This window comes from Microcebus murinus, chromosome 11, assembly GCF_040939455.1.
Source record: "Microcebus murinus isolate Inina chromosome 11, M.murinus_Inina_mat1.0, whole genome shotgun sequence".
In the NCBI taxonomy this organism is placed as follows: domain Eukaryota; kingdom Metazoa; phylum Chordata; class Mammalia; order Primates; family Cheirogaleidae; genus Microcebus; species Microcebus murinus.
In genome coordinates, this window is record NC_134114.1 from 87442393 (window position 1) to 87461234 (window position 18842).

Below are 18842 nucleotides of genomic sequence, written 5' to 3' on the forward strand. Positions count from 1 at the left end.
CCGGCCCCGCCCCTCCCCGGCCCCGCCCAGCGGCTCGGGAGCGCGCTCGCGCGCGTGCGGGAGGGGGCGGGTGGGGAAAGATCGCCGGCGAGATCCCGAGGCGAGGCTCGCGCGCCCGCCCCCGCCCCGGCCCCCAGCGCCCACCCGGTCGGCCCGGCCCAGCCATGATCAAGGCGATCCTCATCTTCAACAACCACGGGAAGCCGCGGCTTTCGAAGTTCTACCAGCCCTACGTGAGTATCCAGCCGCCGCCGCCGATCCGGGCGAGGGGGAGTCGTTGGCGACGGGCAGCGCCCAGCGCGGCTTCCCCAGAGCGACCCTCCGGCGCGCTGCGGCCCTTCTCGCGCCCTGGCCGCCCGAGCTTCCAGGCTGTCAGCCTCCCGGGGGGTGTGAGCCGGGTGCCCGCCTCCCCGCCGCGCGCTCAGCCTCCGACGTGGCTCCGGCCGGGCGGCTCCTCCGCCCGTCTGTGGGCTGGGTGGCTTCCTGGCTGCGCGGGCGAGGCCCTCACCGGTCCGGCAGCCTCAGCCCACCTGCGCCCGGCGGCCCCGCGACCCGGCCCCGCGAGCCCACCCGGCGCTCCTGCCTTGCTGCCGCCCGCGGCTTCGCTTAGCCCGGGGGGAGGAAGACAGTGCCCAGCCGGTCCCTCTCGCCGCCCCACCTCCCCGACCCCCAGCCTTTCCAGGTGGACTTCTCTCTGTCCTCCCGTGGACAGACGGGCTTCTGTTTCCCACTGTAATCCTCTCAGAGCGCCGGAACTTTGCCTTCCTGCGTCTCGCCTGCCGCACGCTTTGTACTGTCCTGTGTGTGTTTCCATACGTGACCGAACTGCCTGCTGTGACTTTCAGATGTCTCTCTATTAAGGAGAAAGATAAGCGAGGACCTAATGTTTTTATCGGGCTTTTAAACTACTGGCTGTAAATTATTTACTGTCTGAATAACTGGCCACGTTTGTGGTTGGCCAGTTAGAACTGTGATACTTGAAAGTTAAGACTTCAGCTTCTGGTTTGGCATTTTTCTGCATAAGGGAATTTTCCCCAGTTTGTAGTTTTCCTTACACTTAGGAAGAATAGTAATATTTGTAAAACTTTTCTTTTAGAAGTGTAAATGTTGTTTAATATTGGTAAGTGCAGGAGGCTTTAAGGTAGCAAAGATAAATAGTTTATTGATGATCGAGAAAGATGACTTACGTGCTTATCTGAGGGCAACATTCACCAGCAGGTAAAACACTTAAAACTGGGCTCCCAGTGGCAGGATTAATAATGTGAGATGTAGCTGTTGTGTTGTAGTGGGGCATTTTGCTTATAGCCAGAAATGCACTTCCAATTCAGTTTTGAAATTGTGCCAAGGCTAACACTTTTAAGCATGAGTCCCAGATGGAAATCATTCTTGCCATTAAAAATTAAATGTGAAAATGTCAGTTTGCCTAAAATGATAATGCAATCTGTGGAGGTGTGAGTTGAAGTGAGAAATCTTGAGCTTATTCTTCATTTCCTTAAGTTGTTTTCCTTTTGCTAGCAATAAAGAATATTTTCTGCTTTTCCTCTGTGGTTTTAATTTAACTCAAATACTAATGATCTGTTTAAGAATTGTACATCATTCTTTAATCCAATATACGATTATAATTGATCCTTGTGAGTGAAAAAAATGCCATTAATTTTACATTGTACCCCTTTGCTTAAAATATAGTACTTTATAGGCTTTATTGAAGGAATTTGTCTTTTAACTATTTTGCCAGTGCTATTCATTTTCAGTGTAGTAAAGGTATATTGCAATAGTGAAATAGAATTCAAAAATTTATTTTTCTGTATCTAAACTTAATAATTAAGCAATATTCAAAATAATAGGTTTCTTGGCTCATTTATAATATCAGTATAACTACTCCTGTAGTGTAGAATTTACCCGCAGAAAAATGAATTTAATGTGTAAATCCAGAAATATATCTTTTGTCTAACAGTGAGAACAGAAATATTCTTTACCTTCACTCATTAGGTAGCAATGAAAGTTAATATGGGAAGAGGCAGTTCTGGCAGCAGTGGCAGCTCTACTGGCATTTTTGGCCACTGCATAAGTGACAGTACTACTGGAGACAAGGAGCTGGGAAGTATAAAAAGAAGAATCTGGTGGTTGCTGACCACATAGAAGTTCTTTCCGTGCATTAGTCTTTTATAAGTTGGATTTTGCTGTGTGTATATTTTTGTCTTTCAGGAATAATTTAAGATAATTTATTTATATATTTGCTTCCTCCATTAGACCATAACCTGTTTGAGGGCAGATATTTTTTTCATTTGTTTATTCCTTCAGTCAGTTTGTCAGCAGATATTTATTTCATGCCTACCATGTGCAGGCACTGTTTTAAAATCTGGAGATGAACAAACAATAACTTGTGCTCTTGTGGGAGATAGTAATGAATGCTGTGGGAAAAGTAAGGCAGGAAAGAGTGATAAAGTGTGTGAGGATGACAATTTAGAATAGAGTAGTCAGGTAAGTTCTCACTGAGAAGGTGGCATTAGAGCAGAGACTTGAAGGAGGTAAGAAAGCCAGCTTTGCAGATATCTGGGGGAAGAGCAATCCAGGCTGTGAAACAGGCCTTGGGTATTGGGTTTTAGATTTATTTGTATCACCCCCAGAAATCAACACTGAGCCTCGAACTTTTAGTAAATCTTTGCTAAATGCATTCCTTTAGAATCTGCTAGCTTGAAATAGAGTTTGGATTAGAATTGACTTCCTTAATTTACTTCCAACTCTTAAAATTTAGTCCTTCATGAAATAAAGGTTTTAAAAACCCATGCCTTTAGCACAAAAGTAATGGTGGAATAGCTGTTACTTCAGCTCTTTCTAAGTTGAAAGAAGTCTCTAAGAAATACATATCCAGTAAGACAATTGTGAGCTTAATTTATTAAGCAATATCTAGGGGTGTGACTAGACTCAAACCATACCCTGACAGGATGCTGAGGTTTGAGTCTAACTGTAATGGTTTAACAATGAGTGGTCTGAAAATTGTTTAACCATTTGCCAACAATTTTCCCCTATGCACTGGATTTTCATTCCCTATTTATCCTCCCTCATGATATAACACATTGTGTGTTCATCTCTACCCTTTAACAATGCAGATTTCCATTTCATACTGTAATAGTTTTTTAGATTTGATTGTGCCTCCAAGCTGTTATGTGTGAGACATATGAAGTCACACACCTGTTTTGCTAACCTGAAGTTTTGGTTAATTTTGCTAGTCATACATTAAGAATTCAAGGGTGAACTCAGAGTGCATCCCCTTTTGTTTTTGCCTCTGTTTCCCTGGGCTATGACTACCTAAGTTCAAATGTTTTTCTTGGTTTCTCTTTTTAAATTGATGCTTAGCCACAGCTACTTGGCAACAATAACCTCTAGTCTTTTAATATTTGCCTGATAATATGTTTTTGTATTACTGTAAATGACTGAGACTTACATTTTTATAAACCACATATATTTTTACATAACTATCAAACAAGAAAAAGTAACAACCTTGGATTATGATTCCTGTGCTGTTAATGTACCATGGTATACCTTGTGGTGAATTACTTTAATAAAGTAGTTTTTCTTTTATATGAATTGTCTTAGTTGTTCCCACTGGTAGAAAAGATTGTGTTTGTATATGCATGCAGGAAAATTTTCAAACTGTAATATACATGAGTTGCCTCAATTTTCTTGTAAACTGTATCTGATTGTTTGTCAACCAAATGCAGACATTCTTAGGAGGAACTCTAAGATTGTTCTTGCCTTTTTTCCCATAAAAAATAAGAGTATTAAAAGTATGTATAACTCTTTTTCCTTTTTAAAAAACCCTTGAGAAAGATGCATCCATGTTTACTGATGACTTTTTCTAGTGACTTTTTAAGACAATGTAGCAGATGGGATTGTTAAATTTATTTCTTTGATCAAGATATAATTATCAGCAGTTCTGAGTATTAAGGTGTTAACACATATTAACACATAGTGTTTCAGCTTTTTCGTTAAGAAGAAAATTCCAGATGATTTGGTTTTCTTCCATATTGGTTAGAATGCTTTTGTCTGCATAAATTTGGTTTTATGTAGCCTGACTCAAATGCTTAAAAAGAACTATGTTAGGGTACATAATGGAAAGTGCAGAGTATTAGACAGACTCCAAAGTTATTTGATTCAGCAGATCAATGACTTCATCATAGATCTAGTTTCTCTTTCTCTGCTTTACTCTTCATGAAATTACTATTCTCCAAAGGCTGATTTTCTCCTTAAAAATCAGTGGTCATCAGTTCAATTCACAAAGAGAAGTAATCTGTTTCTGTAATCCTGGAATACGTCTTTTCCTTTAGTCTGGTTAGACCTACCAAAGACTAATAACAGCTTATCCTAATCAGAATCCAGCCTTAGAGCTGAAGATGAGGGTAGAAATGGGAATAAAACTAATACTCTCCCGAGGTGGCTCACGCCTGTAATCCTAGCACTCTGGGAGGCCAAGACGGGCGGATCGCTCAAGGGCAGGAGTTCTAAACCAGCCTGAGCAAGAGCAAGACCCTGTCTCTACTAAAAATAGAAAGAAATTAATTGGACAACTAAATATAAATAGAAAAAATTAGCCGGGCATGGTGGCGCATGCCTGTAGTCCCAGCTACTCGGGAGGCTGAGGCAGAAGGATTGCTTGAGTCCGGGAATGTGAGGTTGCTGTGAACTAGGCTGATGCCATGGCACTCTAGCCCAGGCAACAAAGTGAGACTCTGTGTCAAAAAAAAAACCCCAAAAACTAATACTCTGTTGAAAGATGGAAGAGAGGAGTAGATGTTAGATAAGCAAACAAGGGGCTACTATTTTGTCATTTAAAAATGTTTAAAAATTTTTATTATGAAGGTATAGTTGAAAAATGAAAATTGTATATATTTATAGCATACAACATGATGTTTTTGTATATGTATGCATTGTGAAATGGATAAATCAAGCTAATTAACATATCTATCACCATTATTCCCTCTTTATTAACTTTCAATAGATATAATTTTTTTCTCTATATAATTTTGGATTGCTTCTGAGGTGACTAATATAAGGAGTGGTTCATTGTAATATGCAGTCCTGAACATGTACTACAATAGTTCTTAATTCAAGGTATTCCTTATATCAAATGATCGTTGAAAAACTCAAATTCTAATACAGTCACAGTTTTTGAGTGGAATATGCCTGAAGACTTGCTACTTAAAAATTAAGATTAAACCTGTTGAGCTTTAAGTTGTAAAGACAAAATAAAATGTTCAAAATTACGGTGATTTTTGGTTTTGGGGGAGATGTTATAAATAGAACAGTAGTATAGGTCATTCTGTGGCTTTTCTAAAGAGGAAGAAGGCCTGTGTAAAGTGGCTATATTCTAGCAAAGTTTTTGATTATTAAATTATTTATTGTCTTACATTTTAAATAAGTTTCTTTTTTGTGATTATGTGGAAAATATTTAAATATTAATATCACTAAAGTCATCCTTGATTCCACCACACTCAGGTAATTATTGACATCTAGTGTGTTTCCTCCAGTCTTTATTTTTCCTTCTAGAATGTCCCAAAGAAGAGTATATACCTTCTAGACATTAATAACACAAAATGAATGCTTTGAACCCATGGTCGATTTATCAAGCATTTATGGCTTTATGATTACCAAAGGCTAATGTCTGGCCACTCTGTTGTTAACATTTTTTAAATACATTATTATTATATGTCAACCGCACATTAATAATTTGCATATTTTTCCCCATATATGACTTTCTTTTCTACAAAATTGAACTTAACATATGTAACCTGAGTGTATCAGGGTCCTTCTCTCTTCTCATTCCAAAGGGAAAGCTTTGCAAATTTTTGTTAGAGAAGTCAGGGTTCATTCTTGTCTTTATCACTTAAGAGTCTTCTTTGTACTTGTGGATTATGGATTTCTTCACTGCTGCTGATAATCCAAGGTGATTCTGAGTTGTGGACCACCTAGAGGGGCCAGTCCCCTTCCAGCCTCTTCTTGTATCAAACTCTCATATTAGGATAGATTACACTTTCTTTCCTCACCCATTCTGCACTGTTGGCTTTCCCTTCTCAGATCCTTTGAACTATAAACAACTTTCTTTCCTGAAGGACCTGGCAACTCTTGGAAGGGTATTGTGGTGTAAGGGGAATAAAGGCCAATTCTGGCTAACAAATGTTTTCTTAAGACTCCAAGTGGAGGAGGCACTTTTATACTCAGGGCTATGAGAAGAGGAGTAGCCTTTCTGGATACTACCTGACTTGTTTCTCTGTTGCACTCTTCTCTCTTTCCCTGCCCATATTCTTTCAACGACTATTTATTTTTTGTGGGTGTGGCCCTGTTGGAAGCAGTGGTAATATAGTGATGAGGAAGACAGATGTCACCCCTACCCTATGAGTTTACATTCTAGTAATAGGAGATAGAAAATAAACAAATTGTGTAAGATTATGATTAGTCTATGAAGAAAAATGAAACAACATAAGAGGATAAAGAGTGATGGGGGAGAGGCAGTATGAGATAGGATCATCAGAGAAAGCCTCTTTCAGGACCTGACATTTGAGAGGAGAGCTGAATGAGATAAGGGAGAATTATGACAAAAGCAGAAGAAAAAATGTTTTAGGCAGAAAGAGGTTCACAGTCTCTCTAATGATGTGTTCAGAAATAACAAGACGGCAAGCTGAGTGATTGCAGGGAGGAGTGGCAGGAGATGAGGTTAAAGAGAAAAACAAGACCAGATAGATCATGCCTATGTGCCACATCATGCCCCTTCTTCACATGTTTCAGTCTGATGACATCATCCCCCACATGCTCTCCACAAAAGGAGATATTTCTTCTTGAATCCTACTTGCATTTTGCACGTTGAATAATGCCTCCTGAGAAGAGCCAGTGATACTCTACTCACTTATTTTTTTCTCTGTCCAGTTATCCTTAGATTCTGGAGAGATGGGGCGCTAGCGTGAATGAAAGTGAAAATGAGTGCTTCAAAGCCAGGTGTGGTGCCTGTAATCCCAGCACTTTAGGAGGCTGAAGCAAGAGGATTGCTTGAGCTCAGGAGTTTGAGGCTACATGAGCTAGGATCATGCCATTGCAGTCTAGCCTGGGTACAAGAGCGAGACTCTGTCTCTTTAAAAAAAAAAAAAGTGCTCCAATTCTGTGCAGTCTATTTACCAATAAGACCTGTGATCAAGCTGGTTCTGTGTCCTAGGTCTCCTATAAAGTAACACAACGCAAAAAGAAAAGCATTTATTTTTCTTAGCTTATTGTCTTAATTGTATGTGAATAGAATTTATGTGAGGCCCACTAGACCTGCGGTCCCCAGCCTGAGCTGTGGACTGCTACAGGTCCATGGACTGTTAGGAGCTGGCAGGTGGGCAAGCAAAGCTTCATCTGTCTTTATAGTTGTTCCTTGTCACTTGCACCACGGCCTGAGCTCTGTCTCCTGCCAGATCAGCAGTGGCATTAGATTCTCTTAGGAGCACGAACCCTACTATAAACTGAGCATGCGAGGGATCTAGGTTGTGCACTGCTTATGAGAATCTAATGCCTGATGATCTGAGGTGGCGCTGAGGCGGTGATGCTAGCGCTGGGGAGTGGCTGAAATACAGATTATCATTAGCAGAGAGGTTTGACTGCACAATAAATGTAATGCACTTGAATTATCCTGAAACCATCCCCCACCCCACCCCTCATCCCATAGAAAAATTGTCTTGTGAAACTGGTCCCTGGTGCCAAAAAGGTTGGGGACCACTCCACTAGACCTACCTATGTTGTGCTGAGAAGCATTTACATCTTTCCTGCCTTGCTTGAAGCCTGATGTAATTGCAAGAATCATTTGCTGTCATTCATTCTTTTCTTTGTTACCCAGGAGGAAAGGGCTCTTTTTCAATATTCCAGACCCATTGAATTGTTTCAGTTCCTGGGTGCTAAGTGGGGAAAGGGTGCCAGTTCTTCATACTACCTTTGTATCCTGTTATTTCCTGTCATTTTAATATATCTTAGTATAATATTAAAGGGTTATAAATTTTTTTATTGTAGTAAAATATGTATAAATAAAATTTACGATTTTAACTATTTTTAAGTGTACAGTTCTATGGCATTAAGTCTCTCACTTTCTTGTGCCAGCGTCACCACCATCCATCTCCAGAACTTTTTCGTCTTACCCAGCAGAAACTTTGTATTCATTAAACACTGACTCTCCATTCTCCCTTTCTCCTAACCACTGGCAACCGCCATTCTACTTTCCGTTTCTGTGAATTTGACTGCTCTAGGAATCTTATATAGGAGGAATCATGGAATATTTGTTCTTCTCTGACTGGGTTATTTCATTTAGCGTAATGTCTTTAAAATTCACACATGTTGGAGTATGCGCCAAAATTTCCTTCCTTGTTAAGGCTCAATAATATTCCATTGTATTTGTGTAAATATCATATTTTGTTTATCTATTCATCAATGGACATTTGGGTTGTTTCCACCTTTTAGCTATTGTGAATAATGCTGCTATGAGCATAGATGTACAAATATCTGTTCAAGTTCCTACTTTTATTTTTGGATACATACCTGGAAGTGGAATTGCTAGATCATATGGTAATTCTATGTTTAATTTTTTTTTAAGAATTGCCATACTGTTTTTCCACAGTGGCTGTATCATTTTACATTCCCTTTGCATTTCTTTAATGACTAGTGATGTTGTGCATCTTTTCTTGTGTTATTGGCCATTTGTATATCTTTGGAAAAATGTCTGTTTGAGTCCTTTGCCCATTTTTTAATCCAATTGTTTGCTTTTTGTTGTTGTGGAGTTTTTAAAATATATTCTGAATATCAGTGTCATATTGGTTTTGTGATTTGCAAATATTTTCTCCCATTACATGGGTTGCCTTTTTCCTCTGTTGATAGTGCCCTGTGGTGCACAGAAATTTTTTAATTTTGATGAGGTTTAACATAACTATTTTTTCTTTTGTTGCCCATGTGTTTGGTGTCATATCCAGAAATTCATTTTTTAATACTTAATTGTATAGTATAACATAATTTAACCAGTCTTCTGTGGACTTTTATTTTGAATAAGGTTTTCTTGATGAAGATTAAATAAGAAAATACTTATAAAATTTGGCACATAATAAGGACTCAGTAATTGTTACCTAAATTAATAATAACAATTACTTCTGTCATTACTACTACTTGCTACTTCCTATCCCTTGTTGGAAGATCATGTAGCCAAAGGACTTTAGAACATTCCAGAGATTGTTCTCAAATACTCTTTGTATTTCCTTACAATGAATTGTCTCTTATTTTTCTTCTCAAAGGCCCCACTGTTGAAATTATGTGGGCCCTGTTTTGGAATGTACTTCCTTCTTTTTTTTTTTTTTTTTTTTGAGACAGAGTCTCGCTTTGTTGTCCAGGCTAGAGTGAGTGCCGTGGCATCAGCCTAGCTCACAGCAACCTCAAACTCCTGGGCTCGAGTGATCCTTCTGCCTCAGCCTCCCGAGTAGCTGGGACTACAGGCATGCGCCACTATGCCCGGCTAATTTTATATATATATATCAGTTGGCCAATTAATTTCTTTCTATTTATAGTAGAGACGGGGTCTCGCTCTTGCTCAGGCTGGTTTTGAACTCCTGACCTTGAGCAATCCGCCCGCCTCGGCCTCCCAAGAGCTAGGATTACAGGCGTGAGCCACAGCGCCCGGCCTGTACTTCCTTCTTATTGTAAAATTTGAAGTCCTTTAAGACTTCCAGAGAAGAGTTCCATAAGGAGACTCTTTTGGGAGAAAATGTAGCTATAAAACTTGCCCTGGCTTTTACTTCTTAAGAATTAATCTTTTTAAAAACATCTTTATTGCCTGGGCATAGTGGCTCACGCCTGTAATCCTAGCACTTTGGGAGGCTAAGGCGGGAGGATGGCTTGAGGTCAGGAGTTTGAGACCAGCCTGAACAAGAGTGAGACCCTGTCTCTACTAAAAAGAGAAAGGAAGTAATTGGCCAACTAAAAATATATAGAAAAAATTAGCCAACATGGTGGCGCATGCCTGTAGTCCCAGCTACACAGGAGGCTGAGGCAAGAGGATCACTTGAGCCCAGGAGTTTGAGGTTGCTGTGAGCTAGGCTGATGCCACAGCACTCTAGCTTTAGCTCTTACATCTAGGTCTATGATTCATTTTTAGTTAATTTTATATCTAGTGTGAGGTAGGGATCCAACTTCAATCTTTTGCTTGTGGATATCTAGCTGTTCCAGCACCATTTGTTGAAGATTATTCTTTCCCCATTGAATTGCCTTGGTACTTTACCCCAATTTTTTCTCCCAATTTTTATCATGTTCTTGGAGTTCTCAGACCTTCCAGCTGCTGCCATGCTTTAGATTCTCTTTAAATATTTCCAACTTTGTTACCATCTTAGCTTTTTGTTATTTAAATAAAATAATATGCTTTTTGCCACTGAAACTGGGAAACATCTTAATGTGTGTCTTAGTTCATTTTTTGCTGCTATAGTAGAAAACCTGAGGGTGATTTGTAATCAACAGAAATTTATTTGGTTCACGGTTCTGGAGGCTGGGCAGTCCAATATCAAGGCACAGGCATCTGGCAAGAGCCCTCTTTCTGTGTTATCATATGGCAAAAGTGTGGAAGCATGGAGAGATTGAGAGAGAGAGATGTATGAGAAAAGAGGGTTGGGAGAGAGCAAGAGAGGGCCAAACTTGTTTTTTATAATGAACCCACTTCTGCAATAATGACATTAATCCATTCATGAGGACGTTCAAATCAAAGCAGTATGGTAATGCAGGGCGTGGTGGCACCCCTGGGAGGGGTGTAATCCTAGCACTCTGGGAAGCTGAGTCGGGCAGATTGCTTGAGGTCAGGAGTTCAAAACCAGCCTGAGCAAGACCCCATCTCTACTAAAAAGAGAAAGAAATTAATTGACCAACTAAAATATATATATATAAAAAATAATTAGCCGGGCATGGTGGTGCATGCCTGTAGTCCCAGCTTCTCGGGAGGCTGAGGCAGGAGGATCGCTTGAGCCCAGGAGATTGATGTTGCTGTGAGCTAGGCTGACACCATGGCACTCACTCTAGCCTGGGCAACAAAGTGAGACTCTGTTTCAAAAAAAAAAAAAAAAAATAGCAGTATGGTAGATGATGGTTTAGGATGTTAATAATAGCTGCCATTTATTTAGCACTTTCTTCGTAGTGCTAAGCATTTTTAATACATTATGAGGGAAAATACCAGAGGATTCTTCTTTAAAGAAATTTAATGAAATATATTGGAGAGTGCTAATAAAGTTACTGTTATAGGTACCCTGGTCTCTTCTTGTTTGGGGTATAAGTATACCCCCATCCTGACTGCTGGTTCTTTGTCCACTCAGGCTAAAGGGAGGCCTGCCCATGCACACTGAGTCTCTAGCCAGACTTCTCACTTAGGAGAGTCTGGCAAAAAAGCATACTGACAGGATTTCTTTGCTGAGGCCTTCTCTTTTTCTTGATTTCTAAATGTTGGAGTACTCTGAGGCCTAGTCCTCAGACTTCTCTTCCTTTTAATGCAAAATAAACTAATTATTATTCCTCATATGAGTAATATTCCCTTATTTTTCTGATCCATGCTTTTGTCCAAATTGTTTCTTCCTATAGTGTCATATATTTTCATATTCCCAATTCTCTGTATTTTTTAATTTTACCTATTCTTAAGGTCCTTCCTCAATATCTGCTCAAAATGATTGTTCTCCTTATACTTCTTCTTTTTATTTAAATATCTGAGTTCATTAGAAACCATTTTAACACTTTTTCTCCCTCCTGCCATAAAAATGCAGTAAGTAATTTGCTTAAAAAAACAAACAACTATGAACAAGCATTCTGGTTTCTTCTTACTTGACTAATATCTTTCTCAGTGATAACAGTGTATAAATCAGTAAGACACCAGGCTGAAGACTGAGATTCAAACATCTTCCACTTAAAAGTGCTGAGTTATGGAACCTGCTTTCTCCATACCTCTCGTCTCCGCTTCCTAACATACAAGTGAAACCACTGATTTAAAAACTATTAAATAGTGTTGAAGTCTGTCTGCTCTATTAGTTTAAATGACTGCCACTTACCTTTAGCATTATATTCAGAAAAATACTTAAGCCTCAAGGATCCCAATAATTTGGAGTACTGAACTAGGTAACCACCCTAAGACACTTCTGACAGAAGTAATGTATTACTTAGAGAAAGGTTTCCAAAACCTACTGTTAGAACCTATGCGTACATGGAAAACACTGATCATCAGTCACTATTCACACAGTTTTACTCTTCCGGCAGACCTTTGCCATTGGTCAGCTTTAACTAGGCCACAGTCCAGCAGGAAAGTGCACGGTGCACCAGATTCACCATCTCTTAAGTTGCTACTGTTTTCTCTTCTTTACTGAAAGGTTATACTGAGCCAGGCTTTACCCATGACAGGCCAGCAACATGAACACTTTCATTGTGCTGTTCTTCAGGCTTTTTCTGAGTCAGCATCTTCTCTCTGGCTTGGCCATGTACAGAAGGATTCCATGGAGAAAAGCTAAGTGCATAGGGGTCTTCTATTTTAGGTTGTTCAAACAAATTAGCAGTACATGCCTTAACACTGCCAACCACTTTACTTTTAAAAAGCTGAATATCTTTTTCATACAGTACTGCAGCCTCTGGGTTTAGGGGGCTTGCTATATCAATCTTGTAGAAAACTCTCCTTGCATACATTAATACTTGCCAAATATGATTATGGTGCCGCCTCCACTTTGCAAATGCTCTCTTCACATCCAGTTCACCCGAGGTGGGATCAGCTAGCGGGTGAAAGACGGGAATATCAAACGCCAAGCGTGGACAGTCGCCATCTGGGTAGTTATCAGGGATGTAAACTGTAAACTTAAACACACCGTCTGGATAAAGTCCATGCCGTATAAATATCACTCCAAACCACATTAATGCAGAGCGGTAAGAGGGCTGCACATAGACGCCTGGTAATTTCTGCTTCACAACCAAGGTAAATTCTGCAAGAAGAGAGTATTCCAGGGAGAAGGGTCCGTAGGAAGCATACGTGCCGTTTGTTGACTGTGCTGCTGGGGCAGGAGACGTAGGCTTAGTTATGGGCAAAGGATTTTTGGGAATAGAAGGCAGCTGTTTCTTTGGCGCAGTTCGCGGAAGATTGGTTTTCACGTCCCCTGTCAATGTCTTTTCTTCACCATCAGATCGTTTACGTGCAGAGTTTATAGACATGCTCCAGAAAGGGTTCATAACTTGTACACCAAACAAAGAAATTCAGCGGTCTGTGTCATCAAACTCTTCTGTCCTCAGCATTCACTTTACCAGCCTGCCGGGCAAGTGCGCCTCAGCCTGGTGCCTTCAACGCGGAGCTCCCGGCTGCGGCGGACAGCATCTCTTGCGTCTCCTGCCGCTGCGCCAGCCGGCCCCTGACCGCTTCCCCCCGCCCTGCCCTGCCCTCCTATACTTCTTTTTTTAAATAAAATTTTTAATATTTATTTATTTTTATTTTTAGAGACAGGGTCTTGCTAGTTATGTCACCCAGGCTAGCCTCGAACTCCTGGGCTCAGGCAGTCCTTCTGCCCACGCATCCGAGGTAGCTGGGATTACAGGCAAGTGCCACCACAGGTCTGGCTCCCCTTGATTTTTTATAGTATATTATTTGTACTGTTCTTGTGTCAGAAATTGCCCTTTTTTATTGTAAAGATTTCTATTTCTTCTTGAAATATAAAAAGGCAAAATATAAAACCCTAATAAAAATTTAAAATAATTATGTCTATACTTTATGTCTTTTTTTTTTTTTTTTTTTTAAAGTGAGAGGCTCTAGCAGTATTGCCCAGGCTGGAATGCAGCTATTCATAGGTGCAATCATTGCACAGTATAGCCTGGAACTCCTGGCCTAAAGCAATCCTCCTGCCTCAACCTCTTGAGTAGCTGGGACTACAGGCATACACCACTACACCCAACTTATATTTTGTTTCTTGTACGATATCATAAGCTTTGAGAAAAGGATTTATTTCTCTTTTATCATGGTAATCCTCTATATTTTTATATCCATCCGTGTGAATAAATGTATTTTAAGGAAAAATTTCTTAAATCTTTTTTAAGAATGATGAGGTCATATAACATTTTCTGTTTAATTAGAGGGAATTTTTTTAAGTTGGCTTTTATGACATATACATAAGGACAGAAAGGGAATATAGGAAAAGAGAAAGTTTTATTAGATTTCTGAATTTTTTAAGTTTGTTTATATTTTTCATTAATGCATTAGAAAGTATTTAAAATCATAAAAGTCATTGCCTTTATGTAATTCTAATTGTCTTTAGACTGATGTAATCTAGGAGTTGTGACCAACTGAAATGTATCTTTTTTGACTTCCTTTATGAAACTGCAGTATTAGGAAATCCAAACAGCCTGAATCAAGTCCTAGGGCCCTTTATGAGCGATGTTAAGTTAAATTGATTGTTAAGGAAAGGGCAATGGTCTAATGCCAGCAGACTTGATTTATTTAATCTTAGCTCAGACTTTGGATGTTTGATTAAAAATTTAAGGCATTCTTTTCCATATTGATTTTCTTCTTTTTAATTTCTATTTAATTGACAAGTAATAATTATGTATATTTATGGGGTACAGTGTCATGTTTTGATCTATGTCTACATTATGGAAAGATTGAGTCAAGCTAATTAACATATCTATCACCTCACTAACTTATTTATTTGGTGGTGAGGATGTTAAAAGTCTGTTCATTTAGCAGTTTTGAAAAATAAAATATGTTATTAACGGTGGTCACTGTGCAGTGCAATAGATGGCTAAAACTATTTCTCAGGTCTAGGTAAAACTTTGTATCATTTGATCTACATCTTCCCTTTCTCTATCTCTCCTCCTACTCTTCCATCCCCCATCCCCTGGTAATTACCTATGTTGATTTTCTTAGTTGAGTACTGCCAGCGTTCTGAGAAGATTCCAAGTGGCAGTGGTGAAGTTCCTATGAGAAGTTCTTCTCATTGCCAAAATGATGAAACATAAAATTTAGCATGTTTGACCTATTTGTTGATAAACAATAATATAATGCAAAAAGATAACTTTCCTCAAAAGAAAACTCCCTATAAGATCTTTACACTATCGTTAGAATTCTAGAGCTTATATAAGCTTATGATAAGGCCTAGAGGAAGATATTTAAAAAAAAGTTAGCGATAATGCATGCTTATTATGTGCCAGGTATTCTGAGAGCTTTATGTATATGAACTCAATCTTCATAACAACTCCATTAAGCACAGAGAGGTTAAGTCCCTTGTCCAAAGTCACACAGTTATCAGAGTACATGGAGGAATAAACCCATATAGTCCGAGTGCAGATTCCATGCTCTGCTCCCTTCCATCTTTATTTTTAGTTAGTTTATCCAAGTTATATATACACATTAAAGAATCTAATAGCTCTTTAAGATTTCCTATGAAAAATAACATTCCCTCATTTCTCCCTTCTCACAGGTAACTACTTTTAGCTGATTATTTTGGTATTTACATACATGTGTACAAACAACATGCTTGTTTTACTGCCTGATTTTTTACTTGGTAGACATGATCTATTAACTTCTGCTGAAAATGATTATTGAGATCTCTTCAGAGTTATTTCATGATTTTGATTAGATCAATATTCTGTGTTTGCATTAATTTATTATTATATGTAAACACTATCCTCGGCTAAAACATGTAAATAGTGCTTAGTTTTTTCTTTTCCTGACATTTTATTTTCCTTGAAGATGAATATTACCTTTTCCTTTGATCTAATTTTTATTTACCATTAATTTGCATCTTTTCCAGTTGTCTAAATCATATGCATCTTTTATCAGTTTCATATTCCTAAAGAAATCTCTTCTGGAATCTTTTGACCAGGACCAATTTGGACCAGTTGTGTGTCAGTCATGCTGGGATCTTTATTGTCTTAGTCTTAGGGATTCCTTTTACTTGTTTCCTGTGTTAGATCTCTTGTTGCTTGATTTTTTTTTTGTTTGTTTGTTTGTTTGTATATTACCTTATGATAGTGGAGCCAGTAGCTTCTTGAGAAAAGGTCATGGGAGGTAGATTTATTGAGACCTTGCATCCCTAAAAAGATTTATTATAACTTTCCATTGACTGCATATAGAATTTTAGGTTGGAAATAATTTTTCTCAGAATTTTTATTGTATTGCTCCATTACCTTTTGGTCTCCAGTGTTGCTATCAAAAAATCTGGAGCAATTCTAATTACTTATTTTTTGTGTATGATCTATTTTTATGTTCTGGTTTATAGACTCCTATTTTTTTGCAGGGTTTCTAAAGTTTCACAGATCCTTGCCATGGATGGCATTTTCATTAATTGTGCTAGGTACTTGACGGACCCTTTTTATTCTGGGAACTCTTGTTCTTTCTACTGGGGATATTTCTCAGTTTTCTATTTTCTTTTTGAATTTTTTTTTTGGGGGGAGGTATTTCTTTGGTCTGTTTCTTTTCCTTTCTCTTCTGTTTTCTGTCTGTTTGCCCTTTGGCTCTATTTCCTGGATATTTTCTTAACTTTATTTTTCAGTTTTTCTCCTGAATTCTGAAATTTCTCCTCATATTTTTAAGTTCCATGAGCTCCCTTTTTATTTCTCAATTTTACTGTTTTATAGTATGCTATTGTTGTTTCATAGTTACATTATCTGCTTTTACCACTCTGATATTGATGATCTATATTTTTAAATTTTCTTCTGTTTACTTGGTTTGACTTGCTTTTCCTCCTATTTTATGTTAGTGTTGTCTTCAGAAGTCCAGTAATGCTTGGTTTACTGCTCCTATCTAAGAATAGTGTACTGAAACCTGATTGGAAGTTCTGAATCTGTGATTAGAGGTTGTCTCTGTGATCATTACTTGAAGTGATCTGGCTAGGCAGTTTAGGTAGTATAAGAACTGCATTTGCTCTAACCACAATCCCTCAAATCTTCATGACTTAACACAATAAAAGTTTATTTCTCAGTCACATAAAGTCCAGGGTTTGTGTTCTTGATCAGCTAGAACCTTCCATGTGAGCATTTGTCTATCATTCCTGAGAAGGCGTCAAAGGAACTTTTGTATCTAGCTTGCATGAAAGATTGTGAAGGAATTTTTATGAGTGAGGCTTGGATGGTATATTTTTAACAACCTGCTCATCTGGGAGAAAAAAGCTGTGATTTGTAGCATTTGCTGATCTCTGTGGTATAAATATATCCCCTCATGACCAATTTCAGGCTACCGATATGCTGTTACTGAATGCAGAATTGGAAAGAGATATGCCCAATAGGCTTTTGTGCCATCTCTGGCATACTACCAATCACATTGGCCAGAACTAAGTTGTATGACTCTACCTAAATTCAAAGGAGAATGGAAAATGTATTCTAATTTTGTGTGCCCATGTTGATGAGATTAGAAATACCCAGATAATCTGGGATAATTTCCACATCTTAAGGTCCTAAATTTAATCACATCTTTGAAGGTTTTTTGTTATGTTTTTTTTTTTTTACAAGAGTTCTAACAACTTCATTTTTTTGTTATGTTAAGGGCATATATTTACAGGTTCCAGGGATTAGAGTGTTGTCCTTTTGGTGAGCCTACCATAGTTACCTCGTGCTCTCCAAAGATCTTACATTTTGTCTCTCTCTAAGAATAAGCCTACAGACTTTTCTTGGAGATGATTGAGGGAATTTAGTGATCCTTCTGCTTTTTAAACAGACTTTTAGTCAGTCCTTACTTTAGTTTCCTCTCTGGATCCTCACTTCCAGAAGTAGCTAAAAAGCATCAATTCCTGAGCCTTTGGCTATTTTGTGATACCAATTGAGTTATTTCTTGGACTTTCCTCTCAACCAATTTAGGATTAAATTTTTAAAGATCTACTTAATACTTTACCACTCATTCAATCACTTTCAAAATTGTGTTGTTCTTAGCTTCTCTTCTCATTCTCCTTATTCTTATGGGTTTATGCTTTTTTTTTTTTTTAAAGGCCTTTAGTATTGTCTTACTTAGGATTTGGGTGGGCAGCAAAAGCAGATGTATGTTTAATTTACCATCTTAATTAGAACAGAACTCATACTTTTTCTTATGGGTTTATGCTTTTTTTTAAAGGCCTTTAAAATTGTCTTACTTAGGATTTGGGTGGGCAGCAAAAGCAGATGTATGTTTAATTTACCATCATAATTAGAACAGAACTCATACTTTTAATTGTGAAACTTGAAAAAATTAAGAAAAAGTTATGCCATAAATGCATAAAACATGTAGATACTAGCCTATTTTATCATTTACTACCAAAAATATATACAAATATATTATAAAAAGTTAAAATTTATCAAAAGTTAGTCACACAGACTATACATGTTGCCATTTCACTTGAGAGAAATGCAAACAAAGGTAAAGATGTACTATTAAGTACAAACAGCATAAAACTAACTGTAGTACATACTGTACTACTGTAATAATTTTGTAGCTACCGTCTGTTACTATTGCGGTGAGCAAGTTTTGCCCATTTCTTCTTAAAGTGCTAATCATCTCCACATGAGCAGTTTATCTCTCCAGTAAAACATGTATCACAGTAAAAACTAATCTTTTGAGGTTCCTGTGTATTTTTTCATCATGATTAGTGTAATACTATAAACCTTGAATAACACCATTGGACCCATACAAAGTGCTCCCAAGAAACAAAATCATGACATCCCAAGAAAAAGTTGAATTGATTGATATGTACCTTAGATTGAGATCTGCAGGTGCTGTTGCCCGCCATTTCAAGATGAAGACAGCATAAAGACCATTGTAGAAAAAGAAAATCCATGAAGCCATCATTGCAGCTATGCCAGCAGCTATGAAAACCTTGCACATT

The 18842-nt window shown here is 38.3% G+C and overlaps 1 protein-coding gene and 1 pseudogene across 4 annotated transcripts in view; one reads left to right on the forward strand and one right to left on the reverse strand.

The window, feature by feature from the left end:
- Positions 1 to 14: 14 nt before the first annotated feature.
- AP3S1 (adaptor related protein complex 3 subunit sigma 1) overlaps positions 15 to 18842 on the forward strand; it is a 75621-nt gene continuing 56793 nt past the window's right edge. For all 4 annotated transcript variants that reach the window (XR_012921724.1, XM_076008294.1, XM_076008296.1 and 1 more), the window contains exon 1: positions 15 to 233. Coding sequence is in view for 3 of the 4 variants with exons in the window: in XM_076008294.1 (XP_075864409.1) it covers positions 165 to 233 (69 nt within the window). In the remaining variant the exon portion in view is untranslated. The remainder of the gene's footprint in view (positions 234 to 18842) is intronic.
- LOC105870835 (AKT-interacting protein pseudogene) lies at positions 12329 to 13312 on the reverse strand (annotated as a pseudogene).